General features: G+C 39.9%; 1 protein-coding gene across 4 annotated transcripts in view; it reads right to left on the reverse strand.

Moving 5' to 3' along the window:
- Positions 1–10,450: 10,450 nt before the first annotated feature.
- The window catches only part of SMOC2 (SPARC related modular calcium binding 2), a 179,974-nt gene continuing 167,669 nt past the window's right edge, over positions 10,451–22,755 (reverse strand). For 2 of the 4 annotated variants that reach the window (XM_067535904.1, XM_067535903.1), the window contains exons 11-14: positions 19,832–20,106; positions 17,529–17,609; positions 15,529–15,569; positions 10,451–12,098 (exon numbers count right to left, since the gene is read on the reverse strand). In XM_067535904.1, coding sequence (XP_067392005.1) covers positions 12,075–12,098; positions 15,529–15,569; positions 17,529–17,609; positions 19,832–20,106 — 421 coding nt within the window. In that variant the 3' untranslated portion in view covers positions 10,451–12,074. The remainder of the gene's footprint in view (positions 12,099–15,528; positions 15,570–17,528; positions 17,610–19,831; positions 20,107–22,755) is intronic. The other 2 variants (XM_067535906.1, XM_067535905.1) reach the window with 1 other exon arrangement.

A 22,755-nucleotide genomic window follows, 5' to 3' on the forward strand; every position in this document is an offset into this window, starting at 1 on the left:
AATGGATGAGCAAAGGGTAACTTTAGCTTTCCTGCAACATGAATTTCACTCACAGGTCAGAACTCTCACAGGCAAGCCCTCCATCTCTTCTATCTGATTTCTGTAAGAATCCTGGTTTTGAAGGAAATAACTAAATAAAGATTCAAATCCCTTTTAAAGCACTCTACACTAATAATTTCTCTTCACAATTACTACCCACGGGTTACTGGAACACACATAAGCCACCACAGCTTCCTGATATGAATTGCAGATTTGCCCAAATCCTGCTTTTATAGTCTGTGCTGCCAAACTTGTTCCTTACTGGATAGAGGTTTTCAGAAGTCATGATCAATAAAGGTGAAATTAACTCCCTGTGCAGCGAGCCCACAGAATGGCTCAAATGGGATTTAGGTGGTGCCTATATCTTCTGTGGGCTCTCTGCTTAAGGGTGAATTTTACCCAGTATAAGCAAACATATACGGAGTTGTTTAATTCTTACATTTTGGATCTTGACCTTGTTCTTGATTCATCCATCACAGAATCAGCCAAGCTGCTGACTTTTCACAATATGTGGATCCTCATGTATTTCCTTCTGATGATCATCCAGACCATTACATCAGTATTGGTGTCTGGATTACATATCGGAAGTTTGATCCTCTCCACGCCCACAGAAAAAATCTGGTCATTGAAGCCATTATTCTCTTGTCCTTCAAATCCCTACCTCAGACTCACTGATTTCTCAATCCCCCAAGAAATTAGCTAATAAGCACAACTATATATGCACTTGTGTCTGGGGCCAGCTATGCACTGGTCTGGTCTTTTGGTGTAAATTACAGCAGTCTAGTGGCTGCCCTAATTTATGAGTGGCTACCATCACTTGTCTCCTCTCTGTTCACAACTTTGAAGTACAGAGTAAGGCCCCTCTGTTTGCTCATGCCTCTACCTGACCCAGTCTGGAAGTGAAAAGACGTAAGGTAAATGTAACATATGAGTATCATGGGTCCATAGGACCTGTGCTATGCCCCACTTTTAAACAGTGTCTTGGAGGAACCCTCTCAGTGTGCAGACCACTAAGGGGTCTCGCTCCTCCTTCAGGGTAGTATCATGTGCTCTCACCACCTCTGAAACTGAGCCTCTGGGCTCCAGCACCTCCAGCTTCACACCATGAGCTCTGCCTAGTGAGTCCAACAGATATAGATGCCTAGTCAAAGACTTTTGCACTCCTCAGAGACGCACTTCTGCAAAGGTTTGCAGTGACACCAAGCGGCATTTTCCAGTAGGGTTTATTAGTCAGTTGGAACGCAGCAGTGGAAGTCCTGTAGATTAGTATAGATAATTAAACGTAAAGACATGGTCCATCTGGCCAAGCCACAGCAATCCACCAGCTGAGCTGTAAAGGACTCCACTCCAGGTTTTGTCTCTCTCTGACCTTTTGTCAGTCCCAGATGAGAGTAACCTGCCTCTTCCAGAAGCCAACCCTTTATCCCCTGCCAGTCACCTCTCAGTCCTTTGCTCTCAAGCTGGTCTCTACTCAGCTTCCCTGCTAAAATGGTGGCAAGAGAGGGAAGGGAACCTCCTTCCTCTTAATCATTGATTAACGTTCTGGTCATTGGGGCATCCCATTGTCGCTTTTGGATTCTGTATTGATCTAGGTTGCTTTCAGCCAGTTTCTGAACGACTCATTCATTGCAGCCCAGACAGCAAGGTGACACACACCTCTCATGTCTCCTGCACTGCCTTACAGCAGACTTAATGCTTTTTCTCTCACTGGGTAGCAATGCAAAGTACAGAGGGAAATTGAGGCATTCATATAGGCTTCATAACAGTTTTAAAGGAAACTCCCACTTCGTCACAATTGGTGTGTGAGAGCTGCTTCAAAAATGGGATTTCCCCGTGTGAACGTTATGCCCAGGAATTATGCATTAGGAGGCATTGTGCAATGGATAGCTCTGAGACTGCAACTTCCATCTTGACCGACAACACCATCTGTATTCCACTTCTTCGTCTCTTCCAAGCAAAGGCTGTCAGTTATGGCAAATGATCTCCTGGTTTTGTGATGTTATGGACAAATGGGGATTAAGATGAAACCCGTAAACTCATTTGCCTTTTCAGACAGGCACTCTAGAGGTGAAAAGCGAATTTGTAATGTTCTGGAGTACAACTAAACCACATATTTACCAGCTAAGGCCAAATTTTGCCCAGGGAGGTGCATGCAGAGTACTATTAAAGTCAATGGGGCTTCACAGGATGTGCATTTTCTGAACACTTTCAAGGCAGAATGTGACTGTTAGCCTTCCTGTAACAAAGGGAATTCCTTTGGTTTTCCACGGCCTCTAATTAAAATAAAGTGATTGTTTGAAACATAATTGAAACTCAGTATTATGCATGCATTAAGCATAAAATGTGAAAGTACATTCCACAAAGCTTTGCCAGAAGTATACAGGAGGGAACAATCCTGGATCTTCAAAAGGATGGATGAGACTTAATGGGTTTCTTCCAGCTCTGCTTTCTATTATGCAAAGGAAGAATGGCAGTATCATTCATTAGGCGGCAACTAGTATGAATTCAGTTTTTCATAGCATCACAGGCTCTATTTGGACCTCAGTGGAAAAAGAGGGTGGAGGGAGAGAAGTGGGTAGAGGGTAAGGGAAGTTGCACTAATCGATGCAATCAGCCAAGGCTGTATATGTATCTCCCTTGTGACAATATCTACATTTTCCACTGGAGACCCAATTCAAGCTAAAACAACACATATGTGGAAATATCTCTGGAATTAAGCAGACATCATCACTGTTTCATTTCTATGGCTCATGCGATGCTGGCTGATTTTTGAAGCAAATAACATCAACAATCATACTAGGATTAAGAAGGAAAATATGATAATACAATTCTTATTCTTGGGTATCATATATCTGTTGCTAGTTAAAGCCAAAGTTAGAACAATTTCTGTTGTCTTTCAGTGGCCACCCTTTGAAACATTTCTTTAGTTCTGTTGTAGGAGAAATATGGAACTCATGGTCTTGAACTGTGTGTATTTTCAAATCACTAAAAAGTACTGTGAAAGCATCTGATATGTAATAAGAGCCACCATGGTGTCTGGGTGAGAAATGTATATAGGGGGCACGGGCTCAGTTAATCTAGCTGAGGGTCTATGGCATTGAGCCAGCTATGCCCAAAGTTCTGCTTAGGTGGGGATTGTATGACCTGATTTCTACATATTTCATGGTGCCTCTGTCCCTGCCTCACGATGGAGCAGATGCATAGCCCTGGAAAGGCATATCTGCCGCACAGGCGAGCTCTCTGCATGCATGGGTGTGGGAGGCAGAGAAGGATGAAGGCCTACTTAATTTTAAGTTGGGATGGAAATTTCTCATTCTTTATTACCACTTTTTGGTCTTGACTATTGCAACTTTGCTCCCTTCAAGCGTATTCAGAATGCTGCTGCTAAAATCATCTTGGCTCACTGCTCTGATCACATCACCTCTTTGAGTCCCTCCACTGGCTCCCCTTCACCTCTGCATCAAAAAGAAGCTTTCTGCTTTAAGACTCTTCATTATTTATCCCCACCCTACCTAGCTGATTGAGTAACCTATTGCAACATTGACCCCCATCTTCACTCTGCCAATATTCCCTGCCTTTACTGCCCATCAGTCAGCTTTTTCCTTAACCAACCCACCCTTTCTTCCTCATGACCCCTAATGCATGAGGAAAGCTCCCTAATAAGAGTCAGTCATTATCATACCCTCCTTCAGATCTCTCCTAAAGACTCACCTCCTCCACAGTGCCTACAAAACCCTGCTGGCTGACCAGCTGAAGAGGTGACAAGCTGTGCCACCTTCTTTTTTCTTCCTCCTTACCTCTAACCCCAATAAAAATTTAAAAATCCAACCCCATAATACATATAATTAACAAAGCTGTACCAACTTACCATATTCATTCACCTGGGGGTTGTATCTACATCCTTTAATCTCTGTCTTTTGATTGGGAGTTCCACAACGCCGGGATTGTCTCTGATTTGTGCTCGCACAGAACCCAGCCCAATGGGGCCTCAAGCCAAGCCAGGGCTTTTGGACACTGCCAGGATATAAATATTTAATAGGTTTCTAACTGGAGCTCTAGACATTTTCAGCAAGACTTTTAGTGAAACTAACGAGATAAAGTGTCATATGGCGTGGTGTAGTCATGTCAGTCCCATGATATTAGAGACACAAGGTAGGTGAGGTAGTGTCTTTTATTGGACCAACTTCTATTGGAGAGAAAGACTGTGTAAGCTCGAAAGCTTGTCTCTCTCACCAACAAACGTTAGTCCAATAAAATATATTACCTCAACCACTTGTCTCTGAGACACACTGGGGCAAGAGATACAACAGTTTATCAGAATGCAATGAAAATCTCTCTTCAAAAATGAAATATAAGATTCTAAGACAGCTTGGTTGGACTGAGATTTCTAGAAAGGATACCTTCAACTGATGACCCTTAGCAGTATCTCTCTTTTACCTCATCCTCCTTTAATGGGGATGTGTGTCTTTGTCTTTTTTTGCATGCTTCCAAGCCTGCCTTTCCCCTTCTGGCCCTCTCCCAGCTATTTCTGACACACGGGCACTTACACAACTCAGTGTACTATTCTCATTAGAACTGCATGTGTTGTGTGCTATAGATAACACACACCTTCCATGGCACTATTGAAAATCTTGAATGGGAGGCATTTCCTGGTATTAGCTATTTTCATGATCATTTGCATGATGCCAGCAGTGAAGGATAGTATAACAATGTTTGGCTGGTACAGTCCAACTATCACGGCATCCAGTACCTTCCAGAGAGCTCCAGTTGAAGCCTTTGATGCTTCAGTGGCTTCCAAAGTTTCCCTGAACACATTTCACACACTCTGAACTGCAATCCCTAGATTAAAGATTTTGAAAAGTCTTTAAATCACTAGTTTTCAGCCACCGCAGGAGTGAACTTAAAGGCAACCACAAACACCAGTGCTCTGTTGTAATCTATTGCTGTCAGTGTGTTGATTGAAGAAAATATTAAACTGTAGGGTATCAGCCAACCCTTGAGAGGATCTATTGGTACAATGAATTAAATAAAAAAATCTAATTACATTTTGCTTGAAGCTTTACTGCATAAAAAAACACAAAAGGAAATTCATCTTTGTTGTGGTTAGGATTTCCTCATCCTATCCAAATCTGCTCCTAATTTAGAAATATATGTTGGTTTCTGAATTCAAATTTTCATTAAATATTGCTTAGACTTCCTGGATCCAGGGATGGCTCAGAATTGGCCACGAGTACAAAGGTCTCTTCAAACTAAGAGCCACGGCCAATTGTAGTTCATGGGACCAAATCTATTCCTGGTGTACAGACAGTGAAGTCCGTTTGGACCCCTTAGGCTAGATCAGGAAGTAGATGTGTGGCCACTGAACAAGTTTCTGGACCTAGGAGATGTGAACTCCTGGGACTCAACCCATTCCTATGTGTCTCTCACTCTCTTTTCCTTTCTTTCGGCTTTCCCCCTCTCTGTTTCTCACTCTCTCTGTCATTTTCTGTACTTTTCTTGGAGCTCTATTTCTTACCCTTTCCACTGCCACTTTTCATTTCCTGCCCTGCTTTCCCCTTTGCTCTCCCTCTTTTTCTCTTGCTCTTTATTCATTTCTTTTTCTCTTTCCTCTATTTTCTGCCTTCTGGTCTCTATTTGCCTTCTGATCTTCTTTTGTTCTCACCTATTGTCTTTCTCACTCTGGCTCTCTCTCTCTCACTCTCACATTCTTCCTGCTCGCTCTTTCCGTTTTCCTTTTTCCACTTGACTGTGTGTTCCCTCTCTGGGCTCCGCCCTCTTTCTGTCTCTCTGCCTGACTTTTTCTCCTCATCTCTAAACCTCTCTCCCACCTGTCCCCTTGGTTTCTATCACTCTCATTCTTTTTGTCATTCACTTTACCCATTGCTCTCTGATTTACTTATTTCACTCCCCCCCCCCCCCAACACACACACATTCAAAAATAACAAACTATTTACAATGCAGCATCTCCATGGTTAAGCTGGGTAGTACCTTGAGCTAGGGCATGAGCTCCCTCTCCTTGCTTTCTATGCTAGCTCCGTAACATTAGGAAATATGTAATATAGACAGAGAGATAAAAGGAACAAGGCTCCCAGCTGTGGGATATGAAAAGACTGCTCTGTGCAGATGGCATGCAATCAAAGGGTACTGTGAAGACGGAATAGCTGTTAGGATAGTTCAGTGTCTGACATGAGCAGAGTGCATTTGTTGATAGAACGTCAGAACTTACATGGTATCTCTCAAGCACCCATCAGCTGAGACTTATATTTACTTCCAGCCCATTCAAACATGGAGCTCTGTCACCTCTCTTGAAAATCTTGTGGATCAGAAATGTGGAGCCATGAAACTGAGAGTTTAGACTTTGTCACTTGTACTACGAAAGAGTAGTTCTCGAGCTTTTTGCCGTGCCATAAGTGCCTGTGTTGCAACAAAGTATTAGGAGCCCACTCCCACCTAGCCACAAAGAAAGGAAGGATGGTTGCAACCCGTCCCCCCACTGGAGCTGTTTGCGATTCCTCTGGGTCACAACCTCCCATGATGAGAACCCATGCTATGGAATAATTTCCTGTTTACAGCTCACAACACTGTTCTCCCCGTGTCCCTTATAGTTGGGTCCACGTATGGGCCTCAGCATAAAGCCCTGGGTACAGAAACACTTCCTGTAGATCAGCTTTCAGTTTACGGGTGCAGAACTGCTCCTTTGTGCTGTGGTCAGACAAGAGTTTGTCAGACAGCAGTCAGTAGTCTGGGTAAAGTCTGACTGGTGAAAGGAAAGTTGGTATAGTGGCTAGGGTGCTAGCCTGGCCTTCGGAAGATAGGGTTCAATGCCCTACTCTGCCACAGAATTCTGTGTGAACAGAGGCAAGCCACTTAGTCTCTCTGTAACTCAGTTCCTTATCTGTAAAAGGAAGATAATAGCATTTCCATACCTCACAGGGCTGTTATGTGGAAAAAATACATTGAAGCAAATGAGTGCTCAGATACTAGAGTAATAGGGGCCATAAAGATCGCTGGGATAGCAAGACAGGCATCGTCATGGGTGTACTTCTAGTAATGGTGTGGACCTCAGGACAGTGAATTACCCCCTATATTTATGAAATGTTTTAGGAGATACTGATATATTTTTACATGTTGTATACTAGAAATTTTACACTTTAATAAAGTTGCAGCTTTTCCCTTAAAATAGATTAATCTTATTTAATGGGTTGCGTTGTAGGAAAGTCTTGGTCTTGAAGACTATCCATGGAGTGAGGGAATGGACACTACATCAGAGCAGAGAATCATTCAACACACAGAAACCAGTAAGAAACTTTATGTGCAGCACGGATATCCAAAAAAAAAGATGCTCTCTGGTGAAAACATACCTACAGTTGAATATATTTTACTGGGAAGTATTGCATCATTCATGTACTCACAATGGATTCATCTGACAATAGACACTTCACATGAGCGGGTTGTATTTCAGCAGTGACACTAGCCATAGGATAGGACTTATGTCAAGATGTGGAGGAAGGAACTTGAGAGGGGGTCGTTGTGCAAATATTTTTGTTTCTGCTACAGCTAAAAATTGAAGGCTGTTTTTCCTGCTCTATGGCTTGAGGTAGAGAAATATGTTGCTTTATTTGCTGAATGCTTTCCACATAAACTTTTATTTAGGAAAAAAATGCCATCAAATAGTTGAGTTTTTTAAACAAAGGACATATTTTCACTTGAACTGAAACAATTAAAAAGGGCAAAGAATACAATTTGTATCAGTAATTTACTGCAATCAGTCTAATGCCTCAGACTTCAATAAACTTAATTGTTTTGCATTTAATGTCAAAGTAATTACTCCCAAATGACATCGATTTGCCATTTTAGAGAAAACAAAGTAATAAACCTTTCATTTCCCACATTAGAGAGCCTGACACCAGTTCATATAAAACCTAGTTACATAATACCCTAGTGTAAATATTTAAGATGGACATCTAAATTAGCATTGTCAACAAAGATTTCTTAACCTCCACTAATCCACCTCTTATTACCTACTGGTAAAGGAACCCATTATCTAAATTGCTTATTTTAATCTTTCAAACCCCAGACACTTTTCAATGTCTCTAACAATGTTCCAAATGGACTTTAATATTATTTTTCTTCCATCTGCAGCTGTTTAGAAATCCCTCCCTCTCCCTTTGCTATTCTCATTCACTAAGGGTATGTCTACACTGAAGCTGGGAGCATGCTTTTCCATGTGTGTAGACAGCTCTACTCGCGCTAGCATGTTAAAAATAGCAGAATGGCCACGGCAGTATGGGCAGGGACTCGGGCTTGCCATCCGAGTATAGACCCACCCAATCACTTGGGTATGTATGTGGGTGGCCAGACCATGCCACTGCAGCCACACTGCTCTTTGTAGCATGCTCGTTCAAGCTGAGCTAGTGCATGTCTTTCTACCCACACAGGGAAGCATGCTGTCAGCTACAGCAGACATAGCCTTAGTGTGAAACCCTGGTTCCACTGAAGTTAATGCAAGTTTTGCCATTGAGTTCAATGGGGGCAGGATTTCAGTCTTAATTTTTAATCTTGTCCTAAAACCTCTCTTCCTTCTGCTACCTATAGTTGTGCCTTGATGTTTCTTCTCGCCCCTCTTGTCTTGTAGCCCAATCTTGCACTTGCTACAGGGGGTTATCATTCCGAGCAAACATCTAGTCACCAAGCCTGCAAAAGGATCCATGCAGGCAGGTTCTTAGGGTTATCTAGACGTTGAGCTGCAAGTGTAAATTCCAGCTCGAGGAGATCTACCCATCCTAACTTTGATCAAGCTAATGCTCTAAAAATAGAAAGGTAGCCACTGCCCCCTAAGCAATGGGAGGGGCTAGCCTCCCCAGTACAGACCTCACATCTTGGACAGACGTACTCAGCTGCCATGGTGCAAATGACGGGAGAGATTAGCTTCCCCAGCACATGACTAGCATCTTGGATGGGTGTGGACTCGGGTGGCTAGCTCTGTGGTAGCTGAATACATACCCATCCCACAAGCTAAGCATATACTTGGGAGGCTAGCCCTTTGCACTGGATGGCTACACTTCTGTTTTTATAACATTATCTTGATGAAAGGTTGTGCGGGTATGGCTCCTCAAACTGGAAATAACACCTCCAGCTCAAAGTGTAGACATCCCCGCAGAGCCACATGGGGTCCCATAGAAGTCAATGATGCTGTGTGGGGGCCTCAGAATCTATCCACATGGATCCCTTTGTTGGATCAAGGACATGTTTGGTTACAGCTAGAGGGCCCAAGCAACACTGAATTACTCCAGTTTGTGAATGTATACATTAAGGGTCTAGGCTTGTCTCCAAACAGATATATGGGGGACCAGCAGTGAATTTCCCTGATGTTCAGGTATCTTACCAATCATGGGTTTTGGTTTGGGCTGAGCTCTAAATACAATTTTAAGAACTATGTATTGTTTATAATGGCTCAGTTGCAGGGCACTGAAACCAAACTACGGTTCTGGCAGGCGAATATTTACATGACTATAATCCCTTACATTTTCAAATATCTTCTGAGGATTTAGTCACTGACTTTCATAAGAGTCATGTTGTTAGATCCCATACTACTCTTTGGATATTTAGAATAACAGTCATAACATTTATTTAAGACTTTAAAAGCACCTAAAACTATTCTGCAAACAAGCTGACTTAAATGGCTAGTGAAAAATTCTCACCCCTGTTTTTGTTAAAAAAAAAAAAAAAGTCATGTCATGGAAAGTTTAATGGAAGATTGTTCCATTACATACACATAATATCTCTTCTAAAGAGCGCAGTGATGTAGTTTCAGATTCCTATTTACAAATGCTATTGTTAGAAGCATTGGGCCCAAACTTGCAGAGCTTTCTTGGGGGTTGTTGAGTACTTAAAACCTTCCAGCACTGAGTCTATTATTTTTACTTATACACCGCCTCAAGTGTGCATTTTACAGACAAGCTGAAGATCTGGCCAAAAGTTCCTATCTTGAAGAATTTACAGTGTAAATAAGACATGAACCAATAAAGCGCAAGGAACCCGGGAACAAAAAGGAAGTTGAAATGGAAACTCTGATGCAGCTTAATAAGAACACTTAATGATTAAACAGAAATATAGATCAAACACATTGATGTTTGTATATAATGTCAACATTATACACCAAACATCAATGTGTTTGATCTATATTTCTGTTTAATCATTAAGTGTTCTTATTAAGCTGCATCAGAAGGTGTGTAGAAACCACAGAGATGGGGAATGTCTGAGAATCTTGATTGGTAGGTAGAGAGTGTGGGTCAATGGTGGAAAAGAAGTGGGTTTTGAGGAAAGATTTGAAATGATTTACTTCATTAGCCTCTGTTGTCTCTTAAGATGAAGGCTATTCATGTCATAGAAGAAAAACAAGCAGAACAGGTTTGATAGCATAATAAGCTTTAATCTAAAAAAAGATTAAATTCAAAGTTTAGCCTTATAAAAGAATATCAAATTTTGAATAAAAAAATGCTTTTACAAAGATAACACACATTTGCATTTTGCCCTCCCCCCAAAAAAAACCACCTTAGCACTTTCTTAATGCACAGTCTTGCAGCAATATTTCAGCATATATTCACATATGAATTTAAAAGAAACATTTGTTTCTGCAACAAAGAATTTTCAAATGTGAGTTTGAGTCGGATCATCGTTATGACGAGCCAATCTACACATTGCTCACAAGGCAGGTCCCACACAACTTATTTTAACAAAATGGAATAAAACTGCTGCTCATTGAAATGTGCCACCCCTCCATGTTAAGTTTTTTAGATGCCCAGCAGTCCATTTACCAACACACTGATCCATTCAATTACTTATAATTAATTGTTCAAGGTCTGAGCCTTTTTCAACTTCCCTGTTAGTTCACATCTGCAAGTTCTTGTTCCCTTAAGGCACTCCAAAATAAAGAAAGAAGAGTGAGAGAGGAAAACATGACAGAAAAGGTATGGAAACTTGTAGGAACTTCTCCCAGAAAGCAAGGAGAATGCCCAAGGCAACTATTCATAATTTGTTGAGTGATAACTTTACCTTCTAGTGGCCCCTGTGGCACCCCAAGGAGCGGATGGGAGCTCAGCCAGGTGTAGGAAAACAAAAGACAGACAAGTCAGTTTAGCCTTCCTTGTCTCTTCATAATTAGATTTACAATACTGAACAAATATGCCCCTTTGCTGCCTTATTTTGACATGTTTGCAGAGCCTAATTTGAGTGACATGATGATCCATCATATTGCATTTCAGTTGGTTGCATGACTAATTCAGGCAAAAGGTATACCTCTCCCCTCCCCCAACCCACCATCACATACACCCAAAACAAACAAACAAAAACCGTAACAAAATTTATAATGGAAGGCACCTCAAAGGGATTAAATACATTTTTCTACAAGAGTCCTAACTGTAGAATAGCTATTGGATTCCTTTAGTGGTTGCATTCTCATTGCATTACCTTTGGAAAGCAAGATAATTAAAAAAAAAATGTCACCAGTGGGAAATATCCATTTACTTAGAGGCTGAAGAAATGAGTTGACAGCAATTTTCACACTTCCCTTGAACTTGGAAACATAAAATCTACAACACTGCTTGGACAAAATTGTGAATACAGCAGATCTTAAATTAAGCAGTTTTTCAGCATAGCTATGTTTAAATGACTGTATTGGTAAGGAAAAACAAGGCATACTATTGAAACCAAGATACCTAGAGTTAAGTTTCTATGTTAGTGTTTGCAAGAAAGATGCTTAAAAAAAAAGTTTAAATGCAAACTTTTACATCTCCAACACATACAGATTTCATACGACAAAAGAAGACACATACATTGTATGTGATAATTTTTCAAAACTAGCTGTTACATTTTCACAGATTAAAAAAAAAAAGTCTGTTTTAAATACCTCATTTCTACAAGGTGAATTTACATTTTTAAAGTACAAAGTGCAAATACTATGGTTGTTTTTTATTGCCTTTTGGTGAGGAAATCTCCCACATGTCAAAGAGATCTGCCTTGGATATGTAAGCTGTTCACCCTTGCTTCTTAGAGATTTGCTGAAAAGATATTTTTTTAAAAGATTATATTATTAGTGATGCCTGCAAGTAATTTCATTCACATACAAACACTTATTATTTATATTCCAGTGATAGTCCCCAGTCAGGATAATGGCCCCATTGTGCTGGATGCTGTACAAACACACATGAAAAAACTGTCCCTACTCCAAAGAGTTAACAGTCTGTCTTGCTGTCCATGCAGATATTGTAGAGTGGCAAAAGCAACATCTTCACAACTTTCTATCTATGGCATCCTTGGATTCTGCTAAACACAAAATTCTAGATAACAGCTGTCATGGTGGGATAAATCTGGATCCTTATATGGATACTACATGGCTAAGGGGCTGCTGTTCTTCTTGCAAAGAGCTCTGGAGAACTCCTTTCTGAGCAAGTGCAGCAAGAGTTAGAAATGAGAGAACTGTTGGGTTTCTTCCTTAGAAGCTTCTCTTGGTTATTTGCCCATATTTTTATCTGTTATATTGTGCTGCCTTTTATACAGCTATGGTGTTGAGTTTCTTCTCTAAGCTTCATTAACCAGTCAACTTCACATTGGAAGAAGACACGACTTCTGAGATAGTGTGGGCCTATCCTACTAAGAGTTTAGTAAGTCAGGACTACAAGCTGGAAATGAATCTTCCCACCAATGCAAGTTGCAGATCCCTGTAATTTGCTTTCTGTGGCATGTGCCACATAGGAAATGGACCACTGGCAGGTGCCTTATGTACCAGTTGCAGTTTCACTGTAAATTCCTGTAGGCTCCATGTGTCCTTTTAAAGAAAATGTGGAGTTGTAATGTTTATATTTTCCTAATATGGTTCTAACTGATATAGACTCATAGAAATGTCCAACTGGAAGGGACCTAAAGAGGTTATCTAGTCCAGCCCCTTGTGCTGGGCCATGACCAAGTATATCTATTCTAAACCATCCCTGACAGGTGTTTGTGTAACTTCCAGTGACAGGGATGCCACAGTTTCCTTAAGTAACCTATTCCAGTGCTTAACTGCCCTTATGGTTAGAAAGGTTTTCCTAATATCTAACCTAAATCTTGCTTGCTGCAGATTAAGCCAAATACTTCTTGAACTACTCTGGGTGGACGGACATGAAGAACAATTGATCATGGTCCTCTTTATAACAGCCCTTCACATCTCTGAAAATTATCAGGTGCGCACACAGGCCTCTTTTCTCAAGACTAAACATACCTAGGGTTTTTTTTAGCCTTTCCTCATAGGGGAGGTCGTCTAAACCTTCAATCATTTTTATTACTCTCTTGTGGACCAACTCTAGTTTATCCATATCTTTTTTAGTGTAGTGCCCAAAACTAAACATAATACTCCAGCTGAGGCTTTATAAGTGCCTAGTAGAATAGGTCAGTTATCTCATGTCTTACATATGACACCTCTGTTAATACACCCCAGAATATTTGACTTTAGTGTGTGTGTGAGTAATGTGAATAAAGAAAGTGATATGTGGCCACTAAGCTAATTCCTTGAGATCTATTAATATTTTATTTCAGATAGAAAAATCACACATGAAACTACATAGATTTTGGTGTATGTGCCTGTATCTTACACACAATGTATATTACTGAATATAGGGTAATGCTTTGTTCATTCTTCTAATTTAAAAAAAAAAAAAAAAACTAAGAAGGGCAATGATGTGGTCCTTCCCATGATGGCTCCTGTTCAATTACCCATCTCCCAAGTGGCTGATTTGATCATTCCCTTTTAGGCAGTTGGTTTCTTCTGAGCAGCTCCTAACCAGATTAGTTCATTTCCAATGGCTTCCTTTCAAGTGCAAGCTTTTGTGATGAAAGCCGCTGTTTGCATAAGAGGTGCATTTGTAGCTTTGCATTGTTGTAGTGTTTAACTGCCAACAGATGGCTTGCATGGGCAACCTTAATTCAAGACTATCATTTCTCACCAGCAGCTTTTAAAATAGAAACATTAGGGCTTTCATTATAGATGCTACATGTTAGAATCAAATTACAGGAAAAGGGGAGAGCAAGGCACATTATGCCCTGAGTGTCACACACGTGCCAATATTTGCTATTATGTAATTAAAATAGCCCTTTGAACATTTTTTTGAGTTCTGCCATAGTCCTTGTTTTCAGGCTGCCCTGTTTAAAATGTAAGTGATTTGTGGGCAGGATTTAAAAAGTTAAGACTATGAACATTTGTTTAAACAAATGGAAGCTTATCACATCTCTTGAGCTGTGAGAACATTTTACATTCCATCAAAGGCAGGAGTCGGAGATCTCTGGTAAAACCCACAGCAAATGTGGAGCTTGCCTTAGGAAGTGCGCGCCTAACATCAAACAAATCAAGAGATAAAATAAGCAACAAATTGGCTAGTAGCAATAAAAGAGATCTGACATAGCTTTGGAGAATGCCATAGGAATTTCACGATGTTTGTTTGTTTGTTTTGTTTTTTGACAAATCTAGCTCTCTAATAGATGGCAAGTGGTCATTAATTAACCACAGTTATGCCCCTTTTATTGGACAATGATCATTATGTCTGATTTAATGCTGTTGTTTAATTCCCTGGATCATTACTTTAAATAATGTATTTTCATTAGTAATTTAAAAGCCAGTTCATCATCTGCTTCTGTCTTGTGTGCATTAAAAATGGTTACATGGCTTCTGTCTTGTGGTGTTCTGATGTAGAAGTATCTGGCAGTTCTATCCATGATGCCCTCAAGAAGTGAATTGTTAATTTTAAATTATATATAAATATAAATGCATGCAAAAAACAAATACATAAAAGCAACCTTCTATTCCCTCCCCTGGCCTTTCCAGTGCATTCTGTTTGTTCAATGTCTGTCTTGTTTTGACTGTAATGTCTGCTGGGCAGGGAGTCTATAACTTTGTTTCCTGTACAACACCAAGCACACTGTCAGAACTTAAGAACTTAAGCTGTTGGTGTTCAGACCACTGGCAGTAGAATTCAGCCTGGTGCTAAGAACTCATGAGACCAAGGCCTCATTTATTCCCTGACTGGTCTTTTCTTCACTAGGAAAAAAGTGTGGTATTGGCGTTTGTTACAATCTTACTGTAGACAAGGGAAGCTGTAGTTATAACGTGTCAGCTGGTCACAGTTCCCACTTAAGGCTTACCTCAACCAGCAAATGTGTTAAAACTAAAACTGCCTTGGCTACATTAGGTGGGTTAAAAACACACCTTTTTGCTAGTGAAGATAAGCCCTAAATGAGGCTTAAGTGCATAGGCTTTGTGTGGGCTCACTGCACAAGTGAAAATTTCAACCAGTCTAATTAACAAGGCTGTTTGCTGAACAGTTCCATGGGGAATCCTTCCAACCGGGTCACAGTGTCAGATGACACTGGCTAGTATTTGTAGCATTAAGGCTGAAACGATAACAGCTGAAAAATACAGTATGAAGAGGTAGAACAGAAACAGCTCTTTTCACTACTGACCTGCCTGTTGGAGGAAGTGCTTTCAGGATTATTTTTTGGGGCTGGTAGAGGAGAGAGAGAGAAAAAAAGTCATAAAATGGCATACATGTTGTTTCTGTGCAATATTGAGTACATTTTACTTACTGTTAGTTGCTAAATGATGTTCTCCTATTACAGAAATAACACCCTAAGGTGCTCTCCAGTTAAAACCACCACAGTAACATGGTAATCAGCAGTGTGATGCACATTCCTGCAGAATATTGCAATGGTTGCTTTATAAGGGCTAGAGAATGCAGCTGAAGTGGAATGGAGATTTTACTGGGCTGTCTGCCTACAATGTACAGCAATGTAAATTTGATCAAAGAATTGTCACCACAGTGCAAAATCTTGTATCCATTCTAGTTGCTGCCTTTGAAACACCTACTCCAATCCTGTATTTCTTGTCCACTCCAATGCAACAATTTGGAATACAGGAACAGGGCTCAAAGACGAAACCAAAATGTAGTGGAATGTCTCATCTAAACTGGCAGCACTATGAAAATACCCAGTAACACAGATGAAGGAGGGATAGGGTGGAGAAGAAACCTGGCATCTCCTCAGAGGCCTGGTATACACTGACTGGGAAATTCGGTGGCAGTCAATGGGAGATACTCTGTGTAACTTGCATATCTTCTGTCGACTTCCTAACTTCTACTTACCGCAGTGTCTTCACTTTGCTGCGTCGACAGGAAATGCACTCCCATCGGCACAGGTTACTTTTTTTCTGGGGGTGGATCTATTAAATCGACTTCTGGATCAATTGTGCGAGTCTTCACTTCCGCTCAATCGATCCTGAAGAATTGATCTGACGGCGGCAAATTTGCCACCGGCAGTGAAGACATACGAGACCCTAGAAAAACTTTGTAGAATCATTGATTTTTAACCAATAGGAACTGTTGGAAATGGGCCATAGTCTGGTGTTTATGAGCAATGAGGAATCATTAATGATATGCTCTGCATCACAAACTTTCCAGGTGGCTGAACAACTGTTTTGGCTACAAGACAGACTTGATCACTAATTTTCTGTTCAGATGGATTTTGACAGAGAAGCAATGTGGTCACAGCAGCAGGAGACTCCTGATTACTAATCCCACTGCTAACTCTAACTCTGTGTGATCTTGGACAAAGCACCTAGTTTTCGTTACACAATATTATGCGGTGACTTTTCTCTTGACTGATACTATGACTAGTGATAAGGTTACGTTTAGTTTCAGACATATGGAGATAAATCAGTGAACTTCCATTGGGCTAGTTCAATAATGTTACATGAAAATGTTTTCCCTTTCATTTGCCTACTTGTATTTTCACTTGTATTGCTTATGGCAAAAATAAGAGCATTCTAAGACAGTAGGAAGCCCTCATTATGAAATGTCATACTTAAGAGCAATATAACTTAATATTTTTTCATAAGTGAGATCCTCTGTTTCCAACATCTCACTACAAAGTGCATTTTCTTCTTTCCCTTATTTTCCTTATTGAGAAATAACAAAGCTGCCTCTTTACTGCAGTGACTTGAGAGCTGAATAACTGGATTCCTTCCCAGTAACTATCTGATATTTGTTTAGTGAATGTTGTCATCTACTCACTTGATGTTGGACATCTCAAACTCATTTATTTATTACTCTGAATTTTATTCTAATCTCCCTCAAGAACAAAGAGCACGGAAAAGTAATGGTTGTCTGGAGCCATTTCCTTTTACTTTTAAACACTACACAACAGTGTTTGCCCTACCACCCAGCAGAGATTATTATGATTTAATTTATAAAGGGCAATTATGTCACTTGCCCTTAAGTGCCAATGCAGAAGCATATATCCAGACTGCTGATCTGAATGCAGAGAGAAAAGCTTCATGGGACCTCAACTCCCCCCAACCTCGGAAGTGAGTAGATGGAGAAGGGTGTGGAATAGATGGAACCTTGGTTTTAACTCGCAACATGATGACCAACAGAGCTGAGCTGGTGTAAGAGGGAAGAAACATGCACCCTGTAAATGGCTGCTGGAAGTTGCTTCCTTCTGGAGCCAAGGTGAACCAAGATAGGAACTGTGATTCTCTGGTTTTATATCTGTTGATAGAAGAAATGGCCCCCATATGGCATATGTAGCTCCCATTCAGAATTATGGAATCACCTGCACACATCAGGCCTGATTCCCTTTTCTTACGCCAGTGTAACTCTGATTTCAGTGAAGCCACTGGCTTATCAGCCAGGACATGTTCCCCAAATTGTGCAAACTAATTTTTTTTTTAATTTTAAGGGTGAACCTATTTTTAAAAACAAAAACTTAAGATAATTAGAGCTAGTGGGGAAGTTATTTTTCACCCATGAAAAATTTCAGCTTTTTTTTTTTTTGTCAAATTTTCTTTGGCATTTTGGATTTGACAGAAAACCAACAGTTTCAGTTTCCAGCAACCAAAATCCAAAAATATATGGTTTTAAAATGGAAATGTTTCAGTGTTCTAATGCAAAAGTGAACTTTCTTTTATAGCAATGGAATTTTTCTTTCATTAACATTTTTGGTTTTTCAATGAGGATTTTTGGAGAGATCTATGAAAAATCTTTATTCTTTATAGGCATAAATTTGAGCTTGGCTATATATGTGATATATAGTTAATTTCATTCATCTCATATCTGTCTCCTCTGACATTTAGACTATTTGTTATACGCTAAAATAGGCAACCTACTGATGGTCTGGTCTTTAGTGGTCCATTAGGCAGAGCATAGGAGACTGAATAAGAAAAACTGGGCTTTTGTCCAAGCCCTGTCAAGGACTTGCTGTGTGTCCTTGGTCAAATCACTTAGGGCTTGTCTTCATGTACAGCACTACAGCAGCACTGATGCATCTGTAGCACTTTAATAAAGATGCTTCTATATTTGAGAGTAGTTAATTGGTGTAGTTAATCTACTTCTCTGAGAAGCAGTAGCTATGTCGATAGAAGAAGCTCTCCATCAACAAAGCACTATCTTCATGGGGGGTTAGGTCGGTATAACTACGTCACTCAGGGGTGTGGATTTTTCAGTTATATCGATATAGGTCTATAGTTTAGACCTGGCTTTAGTGATCCTCATTTATACTAAGGCTGCTGTGCACTGCCAGGCAGTGCAATGGGGCCTTAAAGTAGATGTAAATGGGTAAATTGTTACATTTGCGCCCTTTTACACTGCCAGAGGAGTGTATAGCATCCTTAGTGTAAATGAGAACCAGACTGTTAACTTTAACATATTTCAATTTGGACCTCTGTAAGGTTGGGATAATGATACTTCTCCACCTTTGCTCAGCGATTTTTCGATCTGTTGTACAGATGAAAAGCCCTCATTTTTATTTATTTATTTATTAAACCCAGAGAAAACATATTGGATATGGTATGTTTTAAAAACTCCCATTTGTCAGCTAATAGTCAGTTTCCTTTATGAGTGCAGTCTACTGCTGTTACCCTATTTTCTCTGACCTACAGTGTCTGGTCACGAATAAAAACAGTATGGGGAAAAATTTGTTTTTGACAGAAGTTTCCCATTCAGCATGTTCCTCTTTTTCCTTATCACATTTGTAAGAGCTTTGTTTACGGTCTTTGACAGGGGTCCTTCTTCTACGTTTTTAAAAATATTAAGCAAATTGTATAAACACCCCCATTCACCTTTTAACTACAGCCTCTTACAATGCAAAATAAGTATCAATAGAGACATTCTCTCTGACATTCCAGCATCCTCAGGCATGCTGTGGATGATTCCTCAGCACCCCAAGGATCTTCAATTATTTTATTCTCTCTCCATCAATTCTCAAAGTGTACCAGAAACCATTCCATTTCCCTGATGGAGGAATGGACACACTTTCTTCAGAACCTTTCAGTGGTGCTCTAGAAATGGCTTGAATAGCTTCTAGAAAGTGAAATAATATACTTCCTTCCATAGCAAGGCACCAAAGAACAAGCAAATGTATTTTCAACTTAGAACATGCTGTTGTTATTCTGCTGGACTGGCCTTCTAGTGGAATCTAGCACTAACTTACTTTCTTTGCCTTCCTACCATGCAATAATAACGTCAACAAGTTAGTATGTAGTTTTCAGAGAGTGAGGCTATTGCTTCTGATGAGATTTGAACTGATGACCATCAGATACAAAAGCGCCAACCCTACCACATGAATTAAAGAACCTCTATTAGCAAGTCATTGTTGCCATAGCACTTTTTATACTTTTTGCAGGGCTTCCAAGGGCCGTGTCCTATCAAATACAGCAATAATCTCTGCCTGATTAAAAAGTCTAGTTAAAAGGATAGTTAAAAAAGATTCTTACTGTGGCGTTTCTTTGTGTCTGCTTTACCTTCTTCTTTTGTTACTCCCAAACAACCCATTAATTCTTGAACTGATAAGGATTTGTCATTGTTCACATCACAGTATTCTACAAACTTCTTCACACACTTTTTGGGCTTTGACTTTTTTCGCAGGAATCTCTTAAATGGCTTGATTTCCTTTTTGCCAATGTCACCACTGGAATTTTTATCAAGTTGTTTGAAATACCAGTGGACCACTCTCTCTTCCAGAGTATGATTTGGATCAGGTTCGGAAAGCCTGCAATGCAAACAGAACATTAAGCGTTACATTTGATCACACAGTCCTCTTATGTGGCTTATGAATTGTTAGATTAGTATTAGTGGATAAGAGTATTTTAGTGAGGTAGAGTGACTTGAGAAATCATTTGTGACTAGCTCTTGATGTCCTGAGAAGTGCAGGTTTTACAAGGACTGCAAATGAACACCATTATTATACAGTGATCACGCTTAAATTTTTTGGTGGTTTGAAAGTTCTTAGATGGTGAATACCAGTAAAAATGTTCATATTGGTGCAAACATTGTAAATATGACCACTTTAAATCACACATTGGGGAGCTGGGACTGGAATTCTGGTTCTGCTGAAAATTCCAAGTCTCTACCACTTAAACTAAAGAAGAACTTCCACAGAGGCTAACAATAGCAGGTCCCTTATATTCTGTGATGCAGCAACTAGAGGGCACCATTACACAAATACACACAAAGCCAATAATGATACAAAGAACACTAACAGGAGCCAGTGTCAGAAAGAAAATGCAGACAGGCAGATGAGAATAAAGAGAAATATACATAATTTCCTGTTTCTCTAGGAAAGATGCTGCTGCTAAAATATCTTCCTACCATAAAGAAGGAGAAGTACAGGAATTAACTCTTGTCTGTTATGATTTCAGTATACAATCACAGAAGACACATGGTTACCGCAGAAAAATATTGAATGAGTGTGTTGTGGAATCCAGAGGCTGGAAGCCATGGTGTCTTAGAATAGCTCTGGCTTCTCCAGAGAGAAGAGGAATGGTCATAGAATGATTGCTTTGCTAAAAAATACATCTGAGGTGTATGGACGGCAGGAGATTACATTGTATTAAAAGAAAGGAAACAGTGTTCCACTTGGCATAAAAGCCGCTTTTAAGATTTATGAATTGAAACTTCACACTTGCAAATGCTACAGTGAAAAATGGAAGTTACCGTTTTTCTTCCCATAGCTTATTTTAAAATCCCCACCTCAGAGATTCAAATGAGGTGCTTTATTAACTGACTTTTTTGCTTTTGAGCATTATATTCTTTTAGCATCTCCCACTCTCATTGCTATTTCAAGATGCTGCATGCTAAATTCTAGACTGAAAGTCAGGTTTTGCTTTCAGTTACATTTTGGAAGCCCCATTGAAGTCAATGGAGTTGCCAGGGTATAACCAAGAACATGAGAATGGCCATTCTGGATCAGACCAATGGTCTATCTAGCACAGTATCCCATTTCTGACAGTGCCCAGTGCCAAATGCATCAGAGGGAATGGACAGAACAGGGCAGTTTCGACTGATCCATCCTTTGTAGTCCAATCGCAGCTTCTGGCGATCAGAGATTTAAGGACACCTGGAAGAGCATGGTGTTGCTTCCCTGACCATCTTGGCTTCTAGCCATTGATGGACCTGTCCTCCATACATTTATCTAATCCTTTTTGAACCCAGTTATGCTTTTGAACTTCACAACATACCTGGCAACAAGTTTCATAGATCGACTCTGTATTGTGCGAAGAAACACTTCCTTAAGTTTGTTTTAAACCTTCTGCCTACAAATTACATTGGGCGACCCTGGTTCTTGTGTTACGTGAAGGGGTAAATAACTCTTCCCTATTCACTTTCTCCACCTCATTCAAGACTCTATAGACTTCTATCATATTCTACCTTAATCATCTCTTTTCTAAGCTAAACAGTCCCAGTCTTTATAATCTCTCCTCTTATGGAAACTGTTCCATACTCCTACTCATTTTTGTTGTCCTTCTGTGTAACTCTTCCAATTCTAATATATACTTTTTGTGAGGTGGGAGAACCAGAATGGTACACAGCATTCAAGGTGTGGGCATAACATAGATTTATACAGTGTCATTATTATACTTGTGGTGTCATTATCTATTCCTTTCTAATGGTTCCTAACATTCTGTTAACTTTTTTGATACCACACATTTGTTTTCAGGAAACTATCCAGGATGATTCCAAGATCTTTGAGTGGTAACAGCTAATTTAGACCCCATCGCTTTTTATGTCTAGTTGGGATTATTTTTTCCAATATGGCTTACTTTACATTTGGCAACACTGAATTTCATCTGCCATTTTGTTGCCCAATCACCCAGTTTTGTGAGATCCCTTTGTAACTCTTTGTGGTCAGCTTTGGACTTACCTGTCTTGAGTAATTTTGTATTGCATACAAATTTTGCCACTTCACACTTCACCCTCTTTTCCAGATCATTTATGAGTATATTGAACAGCACAAGTCCCAGGACAGACCTTGGGGGACTCCGCTATTTACCACTTCCCACTGTGAAAACCGGCCATTTATTCCTACCTTTTGTTTCCTAAGTTTTTAACCAGTTACTGATCCAGGAGAGGAATTTCCCTCTTATCTAATGACTGGTTAGTTTGCTTAAGAGACTTTGGTTAGCAAGATATGGTCCTAATCCACTAATTTAGTCTGAAGCAGACTAAGGAAAATCTGAAGATAGTAATAAAAGGGTGAAGGAAGTCACCATGGAAAGGAGTGCAACATCAAAACACAATGGCTTACTGGATCAGATAGTCAGTGTAGTCCAGTATCTTGACTCCAGCTGTGACACATGATGGACATTTTTAAATAAAGCACACAATCCCCATAATGTGTTTGAATAGTGCAATACTGTAA

The sequence above is a fragment of the Emydura macquarii genome, unplaced genomic scaffold (genome assembly GCF_026122565.2).
Source record: "Emydura macquarii macquarii isolate MOO-44397 ecotype Brisbane River unplaced genomic scaffold, CSIRO-AGI_Emac_v2 contig_3517, whole genome shotgun sequence".
NCBI classification, from domain to species: domain Eukaryota; kingdom Metazoa; phylum Chordata; order Testudines; family Chelidae; genus Emydura; species Emydura macquarii.